The sequence below is a fragment of the Budorcas taxicolor genome, chromosome X, assembly GCF_023091745.1.
Source record: "Budorcas taxicolor isolate Tak-1 chromosome X, Takin1.1, whole genome shotgun sequence".
In the NCBI taxonomy this organism is placed as follows: Eukaryota; Metazoa; Chordata; class Mammalia; order Artiodactyla; family Bovidae; genus Budorcas; species Budorcas taxicolor.
This window is the reverse complement of record NC_068935.1, coordinates 126483859-126502167: the sequence shown is the minus strand read 5'-3', so window position 1 is coordinate 126502167 and position 18309 is coordinate 126483859. Positions and strand designations below refer to the sequence as shown.

At 39.1% G+C, this 18309-nt stretch overlaps 1 protein-coding gene across 1 annotated transcript in view; it reads right to left on the bottom strand.

The window, feature by feature from the left end:
- The window catches only part of BEND2 (BEN domain containing 2), a 53879-nt gene extending 37427 nt beyond the window's left edge, over nt 1-16452 (bottom strand). The window contains exons 1-3 of the mRNA XM_052662780.1: nt 16413-16452; nt 12866-13060; nt 3061-3203 (exon numbers count right to left, since the gene is read on the bottom strand). Coding sequence (XP_052518740.1) covers nt 3061-3203; nt 12866-13060; nt 16413-16452 — 378 coding nt within the window. The remainder of the gene's footprint in view (nt 1-3060; nt 3204-12865; nt 13061-16412) is intronic.
- Nucleotides 16453-18309: the final 1857 nt, after the last annotated feature.

Below are 18309 nucleotides of genomic sequence, written 5' to 3'. Positions count from 1 at the left end.
ATAAAATCCATGAGCTAACTCAACACCGGAGAAGGCAATGGCACCCCACTCCAGTACTCTTGCCTGGCAAATTCCATGGGCAGAGGAGCCTGGTAGGCTGCAGCCCATGGGGTCGCTAGGAGTCGGACACGACTGAGCGACTTCACTTTCACTTTTCACTTTCATGCACTGGAGAAGGAAATGGCAACCCACTCCAGTGTTATTGCCTGGAGAATCCCAGGGACGGGGGAGCCTGGTGGGCTGCCGTCTATGGGGTCGCACAGAGTCGGACGCAACTGAAGCGACTTAGCAGCAGCAGCAGCGGCGGCAACTCAACACAGAGCAGATAGTTGAGGACAGGATGTTAGCACAAAGTATACTCCTTACCAAAATATTTATTAATTACAAAGGAAAAATAGTAATTTTACAATGAAAAAATCCAGAAGACCACCAGATGATTGGTGTTAACATCACCAGTAAAAAGACATATGGACAGCTCAAACTCCTGATATGATTCTTGAGGAGACAACATGGTGTATGTGGTGTTCTTGCCAAATTGCATAATTTCAATCTATTCAAAAGAAAATATCAGACATACAAAAATCAAGAGACACATTTTACAAATAAATGATTAGTACATTCATCAAAATGGTCAAGGTCACAAAAGACAAGGAAAGACTAAGGAGTTGTCACGAACTGGAAGATGCAACTAAAGTCAATGAGGAATACTGGATTGGAACAGAAAAAAGACTGGAGGAGAGGGGATGGTGAAAATCAAACAAGGATGCAGTTTAGCTAATTGTAAGGTACCAATGTTAATATCCTGGTTTTGAAAACCGTACTGTAGTTAAACAATTACCATAACTTTAAGTTATGCAGGTCAGTTAACATTAAGGAAAATTTTGTGAAAGACAAGAACTCTCTGTAATATATTCATAACTCTTCCATAAATCTAAGTGAAAGAAAGTGAAGTCACTCAGTCGTGTCTGACTCTTTGCGACCCCATGGACTGTAGCCCACCAGGCTCCTCCATCCATGGAATTTTCCAGGCAAGAGTACTGGAGTGGATTGCCATTTCCTTCTCCAGGGGCTCTTCCTGACCCAGAGATCGAACCCAGGTCTCCTGCATTGCAGGCAGACGCTTTAACATCTGAGCCACCAGGGAATCCCCCATAAATCTAAAACCATTTCAAAAATTAGAAAAGTTACTGAAGCAAGGTACAAAACTGCTATGAACTTCTATTAGATAAGGAAAAAAGGAAAATAAAATGGTAAAGTACTCATGTAAGAGAAATATTTCCTTGGGCTCACAAGTTCAGAGTAACTCCACAGTAAATGAAAGCTGAAAAGAATTTTAATCACTTTCTTTATGACAGTAAATGTGAATATATTTGGCAATTATCAATTAATACTACAAAAATATTCAGTCTGATGTACATTCATTAATGACACTTCCACCTTCTTCACAATCAGGTGTTCATGTTCTTACATAGGGAGGATTTATTAATAAACCAAAAGGAAATACAAAAGAAAGAATTGAAAGAAAAGGCTTCAATTTCGCTTAAAACAAGCATTAAAGGCCTAAAGGACCTCTGCCCATTGCAAGCATTACAATAACATGGAAAGATATTTCCAGAACTGTTTTCTCATTGAGTCAACTATACTTAAGACAATATTTTCCATTAAGCTTAACCCCTTATGTACTTCAGGATGGAAAGACTAGTCTTCTAGTAATCTGGCACCAGAACTGCTTTAAAAACAAATATTTCTAACCACAAAGAACTAAATGGTGTATGACTTTTAACTTTCAAATAATCCAACAGTGACACTCTGTGGACAAAGCAGGAAGCACTTAAGCACCTGTTTTTCTTAATAAAATTACTCTAAGACATCTTAAATCCTTTTTTGGAATAAAACACAGTATAAATAAGTAAACAGACAGCAAATAGCCATTTGATTTAATTATTATACTCTTTATTCTAAGGATAAATTGTGGACTATAAGGATAATTTTAATAGAACTATACCAAGTAATTATCAGTGTCTTTGTTTTTAAAATTATCTGAATTAGCCCCGCATTACAAATTTATTAAGCAGTAAAAATTTTATGGAATTATAATAGATTAGTATAAAAACAATATTGTCATCTTACCCTTCTACAGTGCTTTATGCTTTTCAAAGTACTTCCACATAAATACGTCAAAAACCATGGCTCTTGGAAGGCAAATAATACTATCCCCCAAAGATTAAAACATCAGGGCTGACAGAAGTTAAAAGAACTGCCTACACTAATTAGGTGGTATTACTATCCTCATCCTTATGTAAGTAAATCACTGTATTTTCTGTTAAACTTAACTATAAACAATTTAATAATCTATTTTATTCATTTCAGAGATCTAGAAGCATAGCACAATATAATGAAAATGTAAAACAGCACAACCACTTCAAAAAACCGTTTGTCAGTTTCTTATAAACTTTAATCTACCCTATGACCCAGTATCTCCACTTCTGAGGATTTACCCAAATTAAATGTAAACATATGTTGACAAAGAGACTCCCATAATAATGTTCATAGCCACTTTACTCGTAATAACCAAAAACTGGAAACCACCCTAATGTCCATCAAAAGGAGAATGAATAAACAAATCATAGATATTCATACAATGGAATATTACTCAGTAATAAATGGAAATGAAATAGTGCTACAACCAGATGAATTTCAAAACATTACTCTAAGGAAAAGAGACCATGGCATGAAAGAATGCACACTGTGTGAGTCTAGTTATTGTAAAGTTCTAGAACAGGCAAAACTAATCGATGATGGAAAAAAACATCAGAATGGTATTTCAAGGTTCAAGGGGATGGAGACTTACTGGGAACAGTTATGAGGGAACTTTCTGGGATGATGTAAATATTCTTTACCTTGATAGAGGGGGCATACATATTTGTTGAAACTCATTGAACTTAAGATCTCAAGTTATACTTAAGATCTGTGCTTTTCACTGTATGAAATTAAACTCAATCTATTAAAAGAAATAAAGCTGAATGAAAAAAAGAAAAATTTTCACTTTACTGTACAAACCATGCGATCGTCTTCTGGAACAGAGAGTCGCCCTTTTTTGCACAATGGCATAGACTCCACTTCCTCTGAGTCAGGGTTACCTCTTTTTAAACATGCCAGACATGAAACTACTTGGCTATTTAATGCTGCAAAATCTTCCATGTCTGAAAAGCAAACGCATAAAAAAGTTACTTAACACACTTACTGCTTTAATAAATTTAATATGGATGGATATGTTTTCAGAATGCCAACTCAGGTTGAATTGGAGTTCTAGCTGAATTTTAGAGAGCAACAAAATGAGAATTCTTTTATTAGTGATTTAGGATAAACTTTTAAAAATTGAAGGACTTTATTACCCACAAGGGAGAAGGCAATGGCATCCCACTCCAGTACTCTTGCCTGGAAAATCCCATGGATGGAGGAGCCTGGTAGGCTACAGTCCATGGGGTCGCTAAGAGTCAGACATGACTGAGCGACTTCACTTACTCTTTTTGCCATCATGCATTGGAGAAGGAAGTGGCAACCCACTCCAGTGTTCTTGCCTGGAGAATCCCAGGGATGGGGGAGCCTAGTGGGCTGCCGTCTATGGGGTCGCACAGAGTCGGACACGACTGAAGCAACTTAGCAGTAGCAGCATTGTCCACAAGTAGGAATAAGAACCCAGAACAAACACAGTTCCAAATTGTGACGCAAATGCTTTACAATCTAAAGGCAACAGCATAAGTGCTGAAAACAAATGAACAGAGTATGAGTCCTAACTGCTCTGGTCAAGGAGCTCAGAGGCTTTTCACTCAGGGAGGCTGCAGGCCTCCAAATTTAAGTCAGGAGTCTCTTTGAGCTTGGGCCTCCATCATGGTGTGGCCTGGGCAGACCACTAAGACATCAGCTTCTCCCCTGACAGGTGAAAACTGGGCGAAATTACATCTAAGGTCATCTCAGTGCTAAAATTATGACTGCTTCCATAGTTAAATTTTATATTAAACCTAAATAACTGCATGTGAAAAATAAGCCAAAATCTCTTCTAGAATTATGAAGGCTCGTTTATGGTTGAGTCATTCATCTCTGCAACCAGAAAAAGACACTGAGTGCAATGCTATTATAGCGTATCTTTCTGGGAGGATCGTTCATGAGAGAGTTAATACCCTTTATCCATCCTGAGCCAGAGTAGTAATAAGAGGCAGAATGATGAGATTCGAGTTTCATCTCTTCCTATTTCCTTTTCATTCTACAGTAGAGATACTAGTCATGAACAAAGGTTCAGAAGCAAGAAATCAAAGGAGATAAAGACTCTCAAGTTAGATAAATGCTGACTAATATTGTGGGGAAAATTCAATTATGAAATACCTCCAATTTGAGCTATAACCTCACTTAAAAAAAAACTCACTTTTTATTTTTTAAACTAGTTGCTTTTTTTCTGACTAATACAAGCTGCATTGGAGGCAGACGCTTTAACCTCTGAGCCACCAGGGAAGCCCATAATTAAACTGTAGTGTTCTCACACAAAGAACTACACAGCGATGGGAATAAACCAACTACTGCTATACACTGTGAGAATGAACCTCACAACCATAGCATTGAGTAAAAGCTAGACACAAAAGAGAATATAGTTGTGACATCATGCATTTATAGTAAGAAATATATATTTGGTCTCTATCCTGGTTTCTACCACTGAGTTCCTAAAATCCTTAAAATGTTTTAAGTGATGAGTGATCAGATATCTTTTGTCATGTTATTGAGGTTACTTCTGGAATGTCTCTGGATCACCTAAGGATAGAGGCTGGTCACCAGAGGAACCAACCACGTGACTAGTGGATGGGCACTTCCAGTCCCATTCCCCTAACCTCCAGGAGGGGAGAGAGGCTGAAGGTTGAATCAATCACCAATGGCCAATGATTTAATCATGAATCTGTAATGAAGCCTCCATAAAATCTCAAAGAGAGTTCAGAGAGCTTCCAGGTTAATGAACACATGGATATTGAGGAGAGTGGAGCTAGGAGAGGGCTTGAAAGCTCTATGCCTTTTCCCCATACCTTGCTCTGTGCATCTCTTTCATTTCCCTGTTCCTGAATTATACCCTTTTATAATAAACCGTTATTCTAGTAAGTAAAATCTTTCTCTGAATTCTGTGAATCTCACTAGCAAATTAATCGAACCCCAGCAGGCTGTGGGAACCTCTGATTTGTAGCAAGTCGATCAGAAGCACCTGGGCTTGCAACTGGGGTATGGGCACGGGGAGGCAGTCTTGTAAGACTGATATCTCAACCTGGGGAATCTGACACTATCTACATCAGGCAGTGTTAGAATTGAGTTGAATTCTCAGACACCCCGCTGGTGTCCAAGAATTGCTTCATGTTGTGTGGGAAGCCCCAACACACTCAGTAGAATTGGATCCAAGAACCTAAAAGGATAATGTATGATTTGACTGACCTAAAGCTCAATCTAAAAACAGACAAAAATAATCGATGGTGAGAGATATCAGGATAGCACTACCTTGCAAGAGAGTACTGACTGAAAGGGAGGTGAGAGCTAATTCTGGGGAGCTCATAACCTTCTATCTTTTAGTGTGGGTGTTGGTTATATGTGTGAATCAATTTGAAATTGTATGCTGTGTATTTATGATTTGTGCATATTTTTGCATGTGATAGATTTCTATAAAAAGTCAACCTAAAATTAAGTTCTTTATAAAAAATTCAGAATCTAAATTAAGTAATCTATCACTAATAAATATCATAACCCTGAAATACAATTCCTTTTCTCTTTTTTACTCTCTATTTTATCTAGTAGTTTGACCCATACTGTACACTGAGCAATTTTGTATGCCATTTGTAATTTTTAGATATTTTAAATGCCTGCATAATATTCCATTATGTGTATGTCCACAGGTTATGTTATCTGTTTTCTGTTGCCAGACATTAATACAGCTTCCAGTTGCTCACTATTTTGCTATAATGATGTGTACACATTCAAATGTAAATAGTTATGTATATCTCTGAGTAGTTCCTTATAATGGATATATAGAAGAATCCCTAGGTGAAAGGCTATGATTCTTCCAGGGGTTCTTGACAGGTGCTGCCAAAATGTCCAAAAAGGTTACACTAATTTACATTCATAAAAACTGTAGTGCAATTGTTTTCTCCATTAACACTAAAACAAATCATGTAAAAATTGCTAATCTGATAGATGAAAGTTTATCTCATTTTTGTATCCCATATTAATCTGCATTTCTCTTGTTACTAATGCAGTTGAATAGATGTTTTCTATTTTTTTCTAAGATTTCTTGTCCTGTAACTTGTTATTTTCCATGTCCATGTCCCCTGCTCATTGCCCTATTAGAGTTTCAGTGTTTCCTATTTGATTTGCATGATGTCTTGCTATCTTAAGAATAGTAACTCTGGAAAATGCATATTTTCAGGAAATACTTTTCCCAGGTATTGATGTGATTTTTGAGGTCTGAGTTTGTGAGATAGGGAGGGGTTATTTGTCCTTAACTTTATCAAATTCATTAATATTTTTGTGCTTTCTTGAACTGCTTCTATACTCAATCTTCCATAAGGATTAGAAAAAAACATTCAACTATGCTTTCATCTAGTCTTCCATACTTCCATTTACTGCATATTCAGCTCTTTAATTCATCTTGAAATTATTTAAGAGTGATGTGAGGCAAAATCAAGTGGTCTTCCCCATTTTTAATAGTTAACCATTCATACCAGCATGATTTGCTATGTAATATGTTATTCGTATTAATATACTGTAGTATATTAACTCTAAATTCTTTATTCCGTTTATGATCTTCCTATTGTATTAAATCTGGCTCCCTACTTCAAAACTAGTACCATAATATTTCATAATTGTACTTTTAAATGTTTTGTGTGTTTGATATGGTAAATGACCACCTGTCCATTAAATAGGTTTTCCCAAGGTTTTTTTAAAGGTACACTAGGGTATTTTTTCCTCAACCAGGAAAAATTTGTGTCTCTCCACAAGCTTTTGTCTCTTTGTGTCTCTTACTCAAGCTTTTTTACATGACGCTCAGTAAAGTATGTGCTTTCCTTTCATATAGGTTCTGCTATTTTTTTATTCCTTACAATTTTAAATATTTATTTGTAGCCATTATCTGTTGGGGTTTTTTCCCTATATATCTTCTAAATTGTTTGATGCTGGTATGTGAGAAAATAATCTGTCCTATAATTTAAAAAATTATCTAAACTGTCCCAAGGGAAAAAAATTCTCAACAGATCTATAACAAGTAAAAAGATTAAATCAATCACCACAAACCTCCCAGTAAAGAAAAGGTCTGGACCAGAGGACTTCAATGCTGGATTCTACCAAATATTTAAGGAGAAATTAACACACCAGTCCTTCTCAAAGTCTTCCAAAAAATTTAAAAATTACCCTGATACCAAAGTCAGATAAAGACATAAGAAAAGAAAAACAGGCCAATATCCTTATGAATACAGATGTAAAAATCCTCATCAAAATATTAGCAAGTCTAATCTAACAGCATATTAAAAGAATTATTCACCATGACCAAGAGGGATTTATCCTAGGAATGCAAGGTTGGTTTAACATAAGACAACCAATCAATGTAACACATCACATTAATAGAATAAAGAGGGGAAAAAAAACACGATCATATCAATTAATGCCAAAAAGACATCAGACAAAATCCAACACCATTTCTTACAAAAATTCTCAGAAAATCAGGAACAGAGGGAAAATTCCACAACTACATAAATGGTATTTATGAAAACCCACAGCTAACATCACATTCAGTGGTGAGTGACTTGAAAGCTTTTCCCCTACAATCAGGAGCAAGACAAATGCCCACTTTCACCACTATCAACATTATACTAAAAATCTTAACCAGAGCTATTAGGCTGTCTGGAGGCGGAAATGCCAAGCCACTCCAGTACACTAGCTGTGAGAACCCCATGAACTGTATAAAAAGGCAAAAAGATATGACACTGAAAGAGGAGCCCCCAGGTTGGAAGGTGTCCAGTATGCTACTGGGGAAGAGCGGAGGACAACTACTAATATCACCAAAAGAATGAAGTGGCTGGGCCAAAGGGGAATTGACACTAAGCTGTGGATGTGATACGTGAGGAAAGTAAAATCCGATGCTGTCAAGAACAGTACTGGATAGGAGCCTGGAATGTTAGGTCCGTAGTGAATAGTGAATAGTGAAGTTGCTCAGTCGTGTCCGACTCTTTGCGACCCCGTGGACTGTAGCCTACCAGGCTCCTCTGTCCATGGGATTTTCCAGGCAATAGTCCTGGAGTGGATTGCCATTTCCTTCTCCAGACGATCTTCCCAATCCAGGGATCAAACCCGGGTCTCCCACATTGTAGACAGACACTTTACTGTCTGCGCCACCAGGGACGTCTTGAATCAAGGTAAATTAGAAGTAGTCAAACAGGAGATGGCAAGAGTGAACATCAACATTTTAGGAATCAGTGAACTAAAATGGACAGGAATGGGCGAATTTAATTCAGATGACCATTATATCTACTACTGAGGGCAAGAATCCCTTAGAAGAAATGGAGTAGCCCTCATAAATCAACAAAACAGTCCAAAATGCAGTACTTGGGTGCAACCTTAAAAATGACACAATGATCTCAGTTCTTTTCCAAGGCAAACCATTCAACATCACAGTAATCCAAGACTATGCCTCTACCACTGATGCTGAAGAAGCTGAAGTTGATCAGTTCTATGAAGAGCTAGACGACTTCCTAGAACTAACACCAAAAAAAAAAAAAAAAAGATGTCCTATTCATCACAGGGGATTGGAAGTAGGAAGTCAAGAGATACCTAGAGGAACAGGCAAGTTTGGCCTTGGCGTACAAAATGAAGCAGAGCAAAGGCTAACAGAATTCTGCCAAGAGAAAGCATAGGTCATAGCAAACACTCTTTTTCAACAGCACAAGAGACGACTTTACACATGGACATCATCAGATGGTCAAAACTGAAATCAGATTGATTACATTCTTTGTAGCCAAAGATGTATAAGCTCTATACAGTCAGCAAAAATAAGACATGGAGCTGAGTGTGGCTGAGATCATTAGCTCCTCATAGCAAAATTCAGGCTTAAACTAAAGAAAGCAGGGAAAACCAGCAGGTCAGTGAGGTATGACTTAAATCAAATTCCCTATGAATACACAGTGCAGGTGAGGAACAGATTCAAGGGATTAGATCTAGTAAACAGAGTGTCTGAAGAACTATGGACAGAGGTCTATAACACTGTACAGGAAGCAGTCAACAAAACCATCCCAAAGAAAAATAAATGCATGAAGGCAAAGCGATTGTCTGAGGAGGCTTTACAAATAGTTGAGAAAAGAAGAGAAGCAAAAAGCAAGAGAGAAAGGGAAAGGTACACCTAACTAAATGCAGAGTTCCAGAGGATAGCAAGGAGAGCTGAAAAGCCTTCTTCAGTGGACAATGGAAAGAAATAGAGGAAAACAACAAAAAGACAGACTAGAGAACTCTTCAAGAAAATTGGAAATATCAAATGAACATTTTATCCAAAGATGGGCACAACAAAGAACAGAAACGGTGGAAACGTAAAGATCTAATAAAAGTGGAAGAGATCAAGAAGAGATGGAAAGAATACACAGAGGAAGTGTACAAAAAATATCTTAATGACTCACGATCTTAACCACGTGGTTAATGATCTTAACCACGACAGTATAGTCTCTCACTCAAGCCAGACTTTCTGGACTGTGAAGTCAAGTGGGCCTTAGGAAGCACTCCTTCTAATAAAGCTAGTACAGATGATGGAATTCCAGCTGATCTATTTAAACTCTTAAAAGATGATGCTATTAAAGTGGTGCACTCAATATGTCAGCAAATCTGGAAAACCCAGAGCAGTGGCCACAGGACTGGAAAAGGTCAATCCTCATCCCAATTCCCAAGAAGGGCAGTACTAAAGAATGTTCAAATCACTGGACAATTGCACTTATTTCCCATGCGAGTAAGGGTATGCTCAAAATCCTGCAAGCTAGGCTTCAGCATTATATGAACTGAGAACTTCCAGATGTTCAAGCTGGGTTTAGAAAAGGCAAAGGAACCAGAGATCAAATTGCCAATATTTACTGGATCATAGAGAAAGCAAGGGAATTCCAGAAAAACACCTACTTCTGCTTTACTAACTACACTAAAGCCTTTGACTATGTGGATCATAACAAACTGTGGAAAATTCTTAAAGAGATGGGAATACCAGACCATCTTACCTGTCTCCTGAGAAACTTGTATGCATGTCAAGAAGCAACAGCTAGTACCCTACATGGAACAACTGACTGGTTCAGGATTAATAAAGGAGTACAACAATGCTGTTAACTGTCACCCTGTTTATTTAACTTATATGCAGAGGACATCATGTGATATGCCGGGCTGGATGAGTTACAAGTTGGAATCAAGCTTGCTGGGAAAAATATCAACAACCTCAGTAATATGGATGATACCACTCAAATGGCAGAATGCAAAGAGGAACTAAAGATCCTCTTGATGAGGGTGAAGGAGGACAGTGAAAAAGCCACCTTAAAACTACATATTAAAAAAAAAAAAACTAAGATCATGGCATCTGGTCCTATCACTTCATGGCAAAGGGGAAAGGTGGAAGCACTGACAGATTTCCTCTGTCAAACCTATGGTCTGTACAGATGTGAGAGCTGAACAATAAAGAAGGCAGAGCACCATAAGAATCGATGCTTTTGAACTATGGTACTGGAGAAGACTCTTGAGAGTCCCTTGGAAAGCAAGCAGATCAAACCAGTCAATCTTAAAGGAAATCAACCCTGAATACTCTTTGGAGGGACTGATGCTGAAGCTGAAGCTCCAATTCTTTGGCCACCTAATGCGAACAGCTGACTCACTGGAAAAGACTCTGATGCTGGGAAAGATTGAGGGCAGAAGCAGAAAGAGGAGACAGAGGATGAGATGGTTGAATGGCACCACCAATTCAATGGACCTGAACTTGGACAAACTCCAGGAGATGGTGGGGGACAGAGAGGTCTAGCATGCTGCAGTCCATGGGGTCATGGAGAGTTGGATACAACTTGGCGACTGAACAACAACAATTAGGCTGTCTTATGCTACCCTGAACACTTATAGATGATTAAAATTATAAATATATATATTTTACCACAATAAGAAAACTACTTAGCCACCTTCTTTGAAATCTCCTGAATTTTTCTTTCAGTTAGATAAGATAAAAGGGATCCAACTATAAGTACTGCTTTGCAACCTCCTTTTTCTACTAAACATGTATTAGTCTTTCCAAACACAAACCTCTAGGTACACTGCAATCACTTTAACAGCTTCTCAGTTTCCTATCATGCAAATAGGCCATGCATAATCTATTTAACCAGTCCCTAACTCATGTATATTCAAGTTACTTCTAAAGTTTTTCCTCTGGCAAAGAACACGGCTGAACAGTCTTGCACTTCTGCAAGTAGTTCTGTGGGATAAATTCTGAGAAGCAGAAATGATAGGTAAAAGGGTATCCACAACTGAAAATTCTCCTCTATTTCTTTCCACACTAAGGAGGGCTGTTGTTGATGTTTATAATACACTAAGAAAGCATCCTGTTGGTTTCGTATATAGTTTTAAAATCAGAACTAATAAAAAGTGATGACTTCTGGCATCATTTAGACCAGGGTTGGCAAACTACAGCCTGCAGACCAAACCCACCCTACTGCCTGTTTTTCTGTAGCACAGGAGCTACAAATGGTTTTAGCTGAGGGATTTTTTCCCCACATTTTTAAGTTTTAAATTTTAAAAAACACAAACAAAAGAAGAATATTTCATGAAATGGAAAAATTATAGGATTCAAATTTCAGCATCTATAAAGTTTTACTGAAACACAGGCATATACTCATCTACTAATATAATGTTCTTTTCATGTTTCAACAGCAGAGCTGAGTAGTTGGAACAAGAGGCCTTACAACTGCAAATCTTAAAATATTTACTATCTGGCCCTTTACAGAAAAAGTTTGCTGACCTCAATCAAAGCAGCAATATTTCAATGTTTTAAAGAGTAGTAAACCCAGTTCTCTATGCAAACAGAGAAGAGCATACTGTCATAGTTAATGAAGGGATGTTCCCAAGGGGTTAATGTCTCCTGGCTCTGTGTATAAGTGAGGAGGCAATGAGTTTCCCATTTCCTTGTGATTGTGGCTGAAAAGCAACCACTAGAAGGACAAGTAGCTAGAGTTCTGGTTGCAGGATTCTACTTTCCATGGACTTTTTCTTGGGTGCTAATGTAAATAAAATGCTGTGTTTTGAATTCAAGTTCCAAATGTTTATTGCTTGTATACAGGGAAGGTACTGATATTAACCTTGTATCCTGAGAATCTTGCTATAACTGCTATTTATTAATTTATTAATTATATAATTGCTTGCTATAATTGCTTAGGAGTTTTTTTTTTTTTTTGGTGATTCTTTGAGATCTTCAACATAGAAAATCATGTCATCTATTCCATGGACTCTTGACCCAAGCTATTTCTCCCAAAAGTTCAGTTTTAGCTTTGCCACCAAATCATTATAATTTTAGTTGCCAGGTATAAATAATTTTTCAGAGACAAAATATACTCTCCCCAGTGCTTTCCAAGGCTACCTCCCCAGTCCCCACAGAACAAAAACAGAAAAGGAGACATGACAGAGCTTAAATAAATGGAAAATGCAAGCACAAGTAAACACTGTGCTTTTACCACAAAGCTTGGCCTTCCGGTAATAAAGAATTAAGGTAAGAGTGAGAGGAATGTTTAAGTAATTACTGGAAATGGGGACTGGGGATCAAAATTTCCCACAGGAGGAAATTTAACAAAATTACCAAATGAAAATTCAGGCGGTTCCTCAGGGATATCACTGTCATCTTCAGAATCTGTTAGTAGAAGCACCACTTCATCATCAGAAAGTGAGTCCTCAGTAATATCTGTATCAAAGTCGTGTATTACCACAACTTCACCAGCACCATCATTATCATCATCATCATCACTGTCTTCTCCAACAGATACAACTATACAATCTAAGAAGAAGCAAAGAGAATGTGTAGATTAGATGCCACATTAAATAAAAAGTTTCTAGCAAAAACCACCTTATAAAGTTATGGAGTGTTTAAAAAACATTTCAGCTGAAAAAAATTAAGTATTTTCATATCTCCAATCATTGCCAACTTAACTAAGAAATCAACTGCTTAGTATAAAGCTTAGAGAGATATATATATACATAAACACAAATAGTATTATTTCTAGGAACTTCAGTTCTATAGAGCAATAAATTTCTTCTCCTTTAAGAAATTAGACCACCTGGCCCATGTACTGTCTTCAGTGATATCCTTTTAAGTTTTAAATGATACAACTGAGATTATACAACCACACTCTGGGGTGACCATGAATTCCCAAACTTGTTCTCTAAAAATTAATATAATCTTTAAGATACTAAATAATAGAGAAATAACATATAAAAGTAATGTTATTATCAAAAATTAAATATAAATTGACTCACAAAATGTAAAATAGATGACTACAAGTAAACTACATGTGAAATATAAACTTGGCAAACTTTGTATTTTAATGAATACAAAATGTAAAATATATAAATGAGCTTTCTTGTTTCCTAAAGTTGGTCTGAAAAAAGAACATGTTTAAGCTTGAAGTATTAACTTGTAGGTCACATTTACCTTGCATATTTTGGATTCAGTATATTTATTTCAAATAGACCAAAGTACTAGAATAAAGTAATGAACCAGTGTAAGGTGGTGTGAAAATGGTACTAAATTAGGAGTCACGTGGTGTAGGTTACGATTCAGGCTCTCTAGCTAACCAGAGTTATGAACTCTGGGCCAGATACATCTACTCTTTTGCCTCTGTTTTGTCATCCATAAAACTTTGGGGTTGGTTTTGGAGAGTTGCAGTGAACTCTATCTACTTAATAGTCCTCATAGAAATAAAACAAAACTTTAGAAACTACCTGGTATCCAAACCAAAGAAAATTGGTTAAATAAATTATGGTAGTTCCATATGACAGAATTGTATATTGCCAATGAGAAGAACATTTTCAACATTTATTAATATTAGAAATGCTTGTGAAATAATCTTAAAGGAGCAAAAAGATTCAAAGCAGAAAAATACAGCATAATCTTAACTTTGAGAGCAGAAGGAAACATACCAATGGTTATCTCTATGTCACTATCTTTGGGTGGCAAAATTATCTTCATTAGATTTCTTTGTTAAGATTCTCTACAATAAAGTTTAGACTTCAAAATCAAAAGAAAATAACAAAAGCAAAGGCAATTGAAATTTTATTTTTAAGATAAGCTTTTGTACATCAACAGATCTTTCAAACTAGTATGAGTAAAGCAATTGACAATTCCACTATGGTTTCTCAGTTAATTTGCAAAATTCCAATTAATTTATTTAGGTATATGCATAGCCTTCACAGACAATTTTTAAGACACTATAACATTTAGAAGTAGTTTGAAGATTATGCTCCCAAGGTACAAGGAACTAAGTTGCCATGAATTTATCAAGTAACACATAGTTCACAATGATGAGGGCTGAAACCTGGCTTTCACATGACAACTACTGCAAAAAATGAAAAGTGAAAGTGTTAGTCACTCAGTCATGCCCAATTCTTTGTGACCCCATGGATTGTAGCTTGCCAGACTCCTCAGTCCATGGAATCCTCCAGACAAGAATACTGGAAGGGGTTGCCATTCCCTTTTCCAGGGGACCTTCCCAATCCAGGGGTTGAACCCACGTCTCCTGCATTGCAGGTAGATTCTTTACTGTCTTAGCCACCAGGGAAGCCTACTGCAAAGAATATACACAGAATATACACAACTAAATAGGACAAATAAAAATGGCCAGATCATTCCTTTTTTTTTTTTTAAGCAAAAATGCACATCAAAACAATCACTTTCTAAATCTGTCAGGACTCTACAAAGCAGTCCTTCTACTCTCTCAATCAAACTTTAGAGACTAGGAAGTCCACCTGATCCCAAAGGATGATAATACTGTGTCCCCTCACCCTGCATTTGCTACAGGCAGGCTTGAAACTGAACTGACCCCATGCCCTGCTTTATAAAACAATGCATACAAAAAATGCTTGTAAAAGCTCTACTTGTAAATATTAAACCAGTTGACCACCTCCTGTTATAAAACCTGGGAGCAGTCCTAATTCATAGAAAACTGGGTAGAGGAGGGAGGGACGCTATCCCCCACTTACTAGTCTTTTCTACCAAACCATGCTCAACCCATACAGCTGGCTCACACAGAAGGGTTGGTCCTGGAGCTCACACAGGAGGATTCCCCTGCCTTACAGGGTCCTCACATTTTGCAGTGTTCTCCGACTCCTGCATCTGCCCTCTTGAAGCAAAGAATGCACTCTGTGCTGGGATTTCTCCATACACATATCTTTATTTTCTTTCTTCTAATTTGCATATTTACCATAAAACAGAGGCTGCCCAATCTGTCTTTGCCCCAATCGCAAAAGATATTATAATGAATCAACTTGCTAGCTTGTCAATTCTATAAACTCAAAATTCCACATAAAATTTTGGTGCTGAGTATGCTGTAGGGTATACAGAAGTAGAAATATAAGGCACACATTGGGGCTGGTGCATGGGGATGACCCAGAGAGATGTTATGGGGAGGGAGGTGGGAGGGGGGTTCATGTTTGGGAACACATGTAAGAATTAAAGATTTTAAAATTAAAAATATATATATAAATAAATAAATTTAAAAAAATTAAAAAAATAAAAAAAAAGAAACATATATTACGAACCAATGTTACCTCAGTGAAATGCAAATCTAAAAGGAAATAACAATAAAGTTGTAATATTTTTTAAAAGTCTACATAATGGCTTAAAGTCTTGGTCCTTCTTGGACCCCAACCCTCTATGACAGAGAAAAGAAAGAATAAAGGATCAACTTGTTCCAGAAAGTCAGCACGAAGTACTTAAAAAATAAGTGGCTAAATCTCAAAAGCCCATATGTTCTGGCATCCCTGGAGAGGCGGGGGTGGGGGTGGGGGGGCGGCAGGACAGACACCCCACCCTCCAAAGCACTGCTACAATTTGAGGTTGCTGTGCAAGCAAAGCAAATCCTCTCCTCCCAGGAGTGCCCCAGCCGTTAAGCCAAATCACTTTCCTGTGCAACACACCACGCTCTGCAGCTGCTGGTGGCGCGAGCACCAGAAGCCTTGCAATGAAGTTCAAAATAAAAAACTACAACTGCACAGAACTGCTTGCGTGCCAGTGTGGCACACTGCCCTCTGGAGGGCGCGGGAAACAACCGAGGTGGCCCACCCTCTGGAACGGTGAAGACTGAGACTTTTCTACCGCCACTAGAGGTCCTAGAAATAACTGCCGCTCTCACGCCGGAAATGAAGCTGGCTCTCACCACTTGTGGGCGCCATGAGAATCGACGTCCTCTGGGATCACCTCAAGTCCGAAGGACACCATAAACACCAGAGACCTGAAAACCTCAGGATCTCCTCCACCCACCCCCCGCCCCAGAACGCCATGAACTCTGTAACCGCCTTGAGCCCCAGAATCCCCTTAAGCCCCTAGGACACCAGAAAACCTGCACCTCACTGCATGCCCCGGGAGCCATGAACCGAATTACATCATGCCCCAGGACACCATGAACCTAGGACTCCATTATGTCCAGATAGCCTCAAGCCTCAGGGATGCCATGAACCCCAAAACCCCCCAAAGCCCCCAGAACCCCCCAAAGCCCCAGAACCCCAAAAAGCCCCAGAACCCCAAAAAGCCCCAGAACCCTTCAACCCTGTGAACCCACAAGCTTTGGATCACCTCTAACCCCTGGGGCACCATGAACCCTGGGACCCCAAAAGCCCCAGGACCAGCTAGAGCCTCTCGAATACCCTAGCCCCGGGCGTACCTGACCAATATGGGACTGAAGCCGAGAGGCCATAACCAGTCATGCCCTGGCCAATACGCAGTCAGTCCCGTGGTCGCCCACGCAACCCTCTAAACGGACTGGGTTCAAACCGTATCAGAACCTTTCCCCGAACCAGGTAAGGAGAGGAAAAAGCTAGTGGGGGTCAGCTTTGGGAGCGTCTTACCATCCTCATCGGACATTGTGATGCGGAATGCCCAGGCGGGGTGTCTGCGCTGCTGCCTGAACACGACCTGCCTCACCGAATAACCGCCACAAACTGAGATGCGGAAGCCAACGTACGCAAACCACCCAAGCTTCTACGGCTGCGCAGTAGTGCCTGGCTCCCCAAGAGGGGAGGGGGGAGACCACGCAGGACGCCAAGTATGGCGGTTTGCCTCCCTCCCTTTCTACCTAAGTGTACTTTTTCAACACATACAAAAAAAAAGTGAACTGGTAGCCACCAGGGTAATTCCACCATAGGAAGCTTGCAGAATGTAAGAGATTTAAGTTCAGACTTTGTCTAAGGTTTCCCGGGTTTTGTACTCATATTCAACACCAGCTTGGGTACAAATCTGGGAATAATCCAACTTTCAAAATGTGCCTTTAATAAGGCCCACTAAACCTGTGCCAGGGGCTTTCCAGGTGGCGCTAGGGGTAAAGAACCCGCTTGCCGATTTAGGGGACATAAGAGACGGAGGTTCGATCCCTGGATCGGGAAGATCCTGTGGAGGAGAGCGTGGCTATCCACTCCAGGATACTTGCCTGGAGAATCTCCATGGGCAGAGGAGCCTGGTGGGCTACAGTCCATACGGTCGCAAAGAATTGGACACGACTGATGCGACTTAGCACACAGCACACATCTGTGCGACCCTGCCCTTTAGCTGGACCGCTCCTTACTTGCTATTTTCCAACAGCCATGTGCGTGCACCATTCCTCCACTAAGTAATAACAGCTATGATTTACCGAGTGCTGAATGGCAACCCACTCCAGTATTCTTGCCTGGAAAATCTCATGGACGGAGGAGCCTGGTAGGCTATAGTCCATGGGGTCGCAAAGAGTCGGACATGACTGAGTGACTTTCTTTCTTTCCTTTCTTTCTCTTTCTTTCTTTCTCTCTCCACATGCCAGTCACTAAGAAGTTGGTATTACTGTCGCATAGTAAAAATGAGAAAACTGAGGCTTAAAGAGTTTCATTTAACTTGCTCAAAACCCCAAAGCTGGTGGCAGAGTTATGATTTGAACAAAGGTGTTTCCCCCCCACTCCACACCCAGGCCCACACCTCCCTGCCCCATAGCAGATGCTCCCATCCCCTGTTATTCTATTCTGCTCAATTGCTTCTGGAACTATCTCACATCCCTTGAAGCCTGT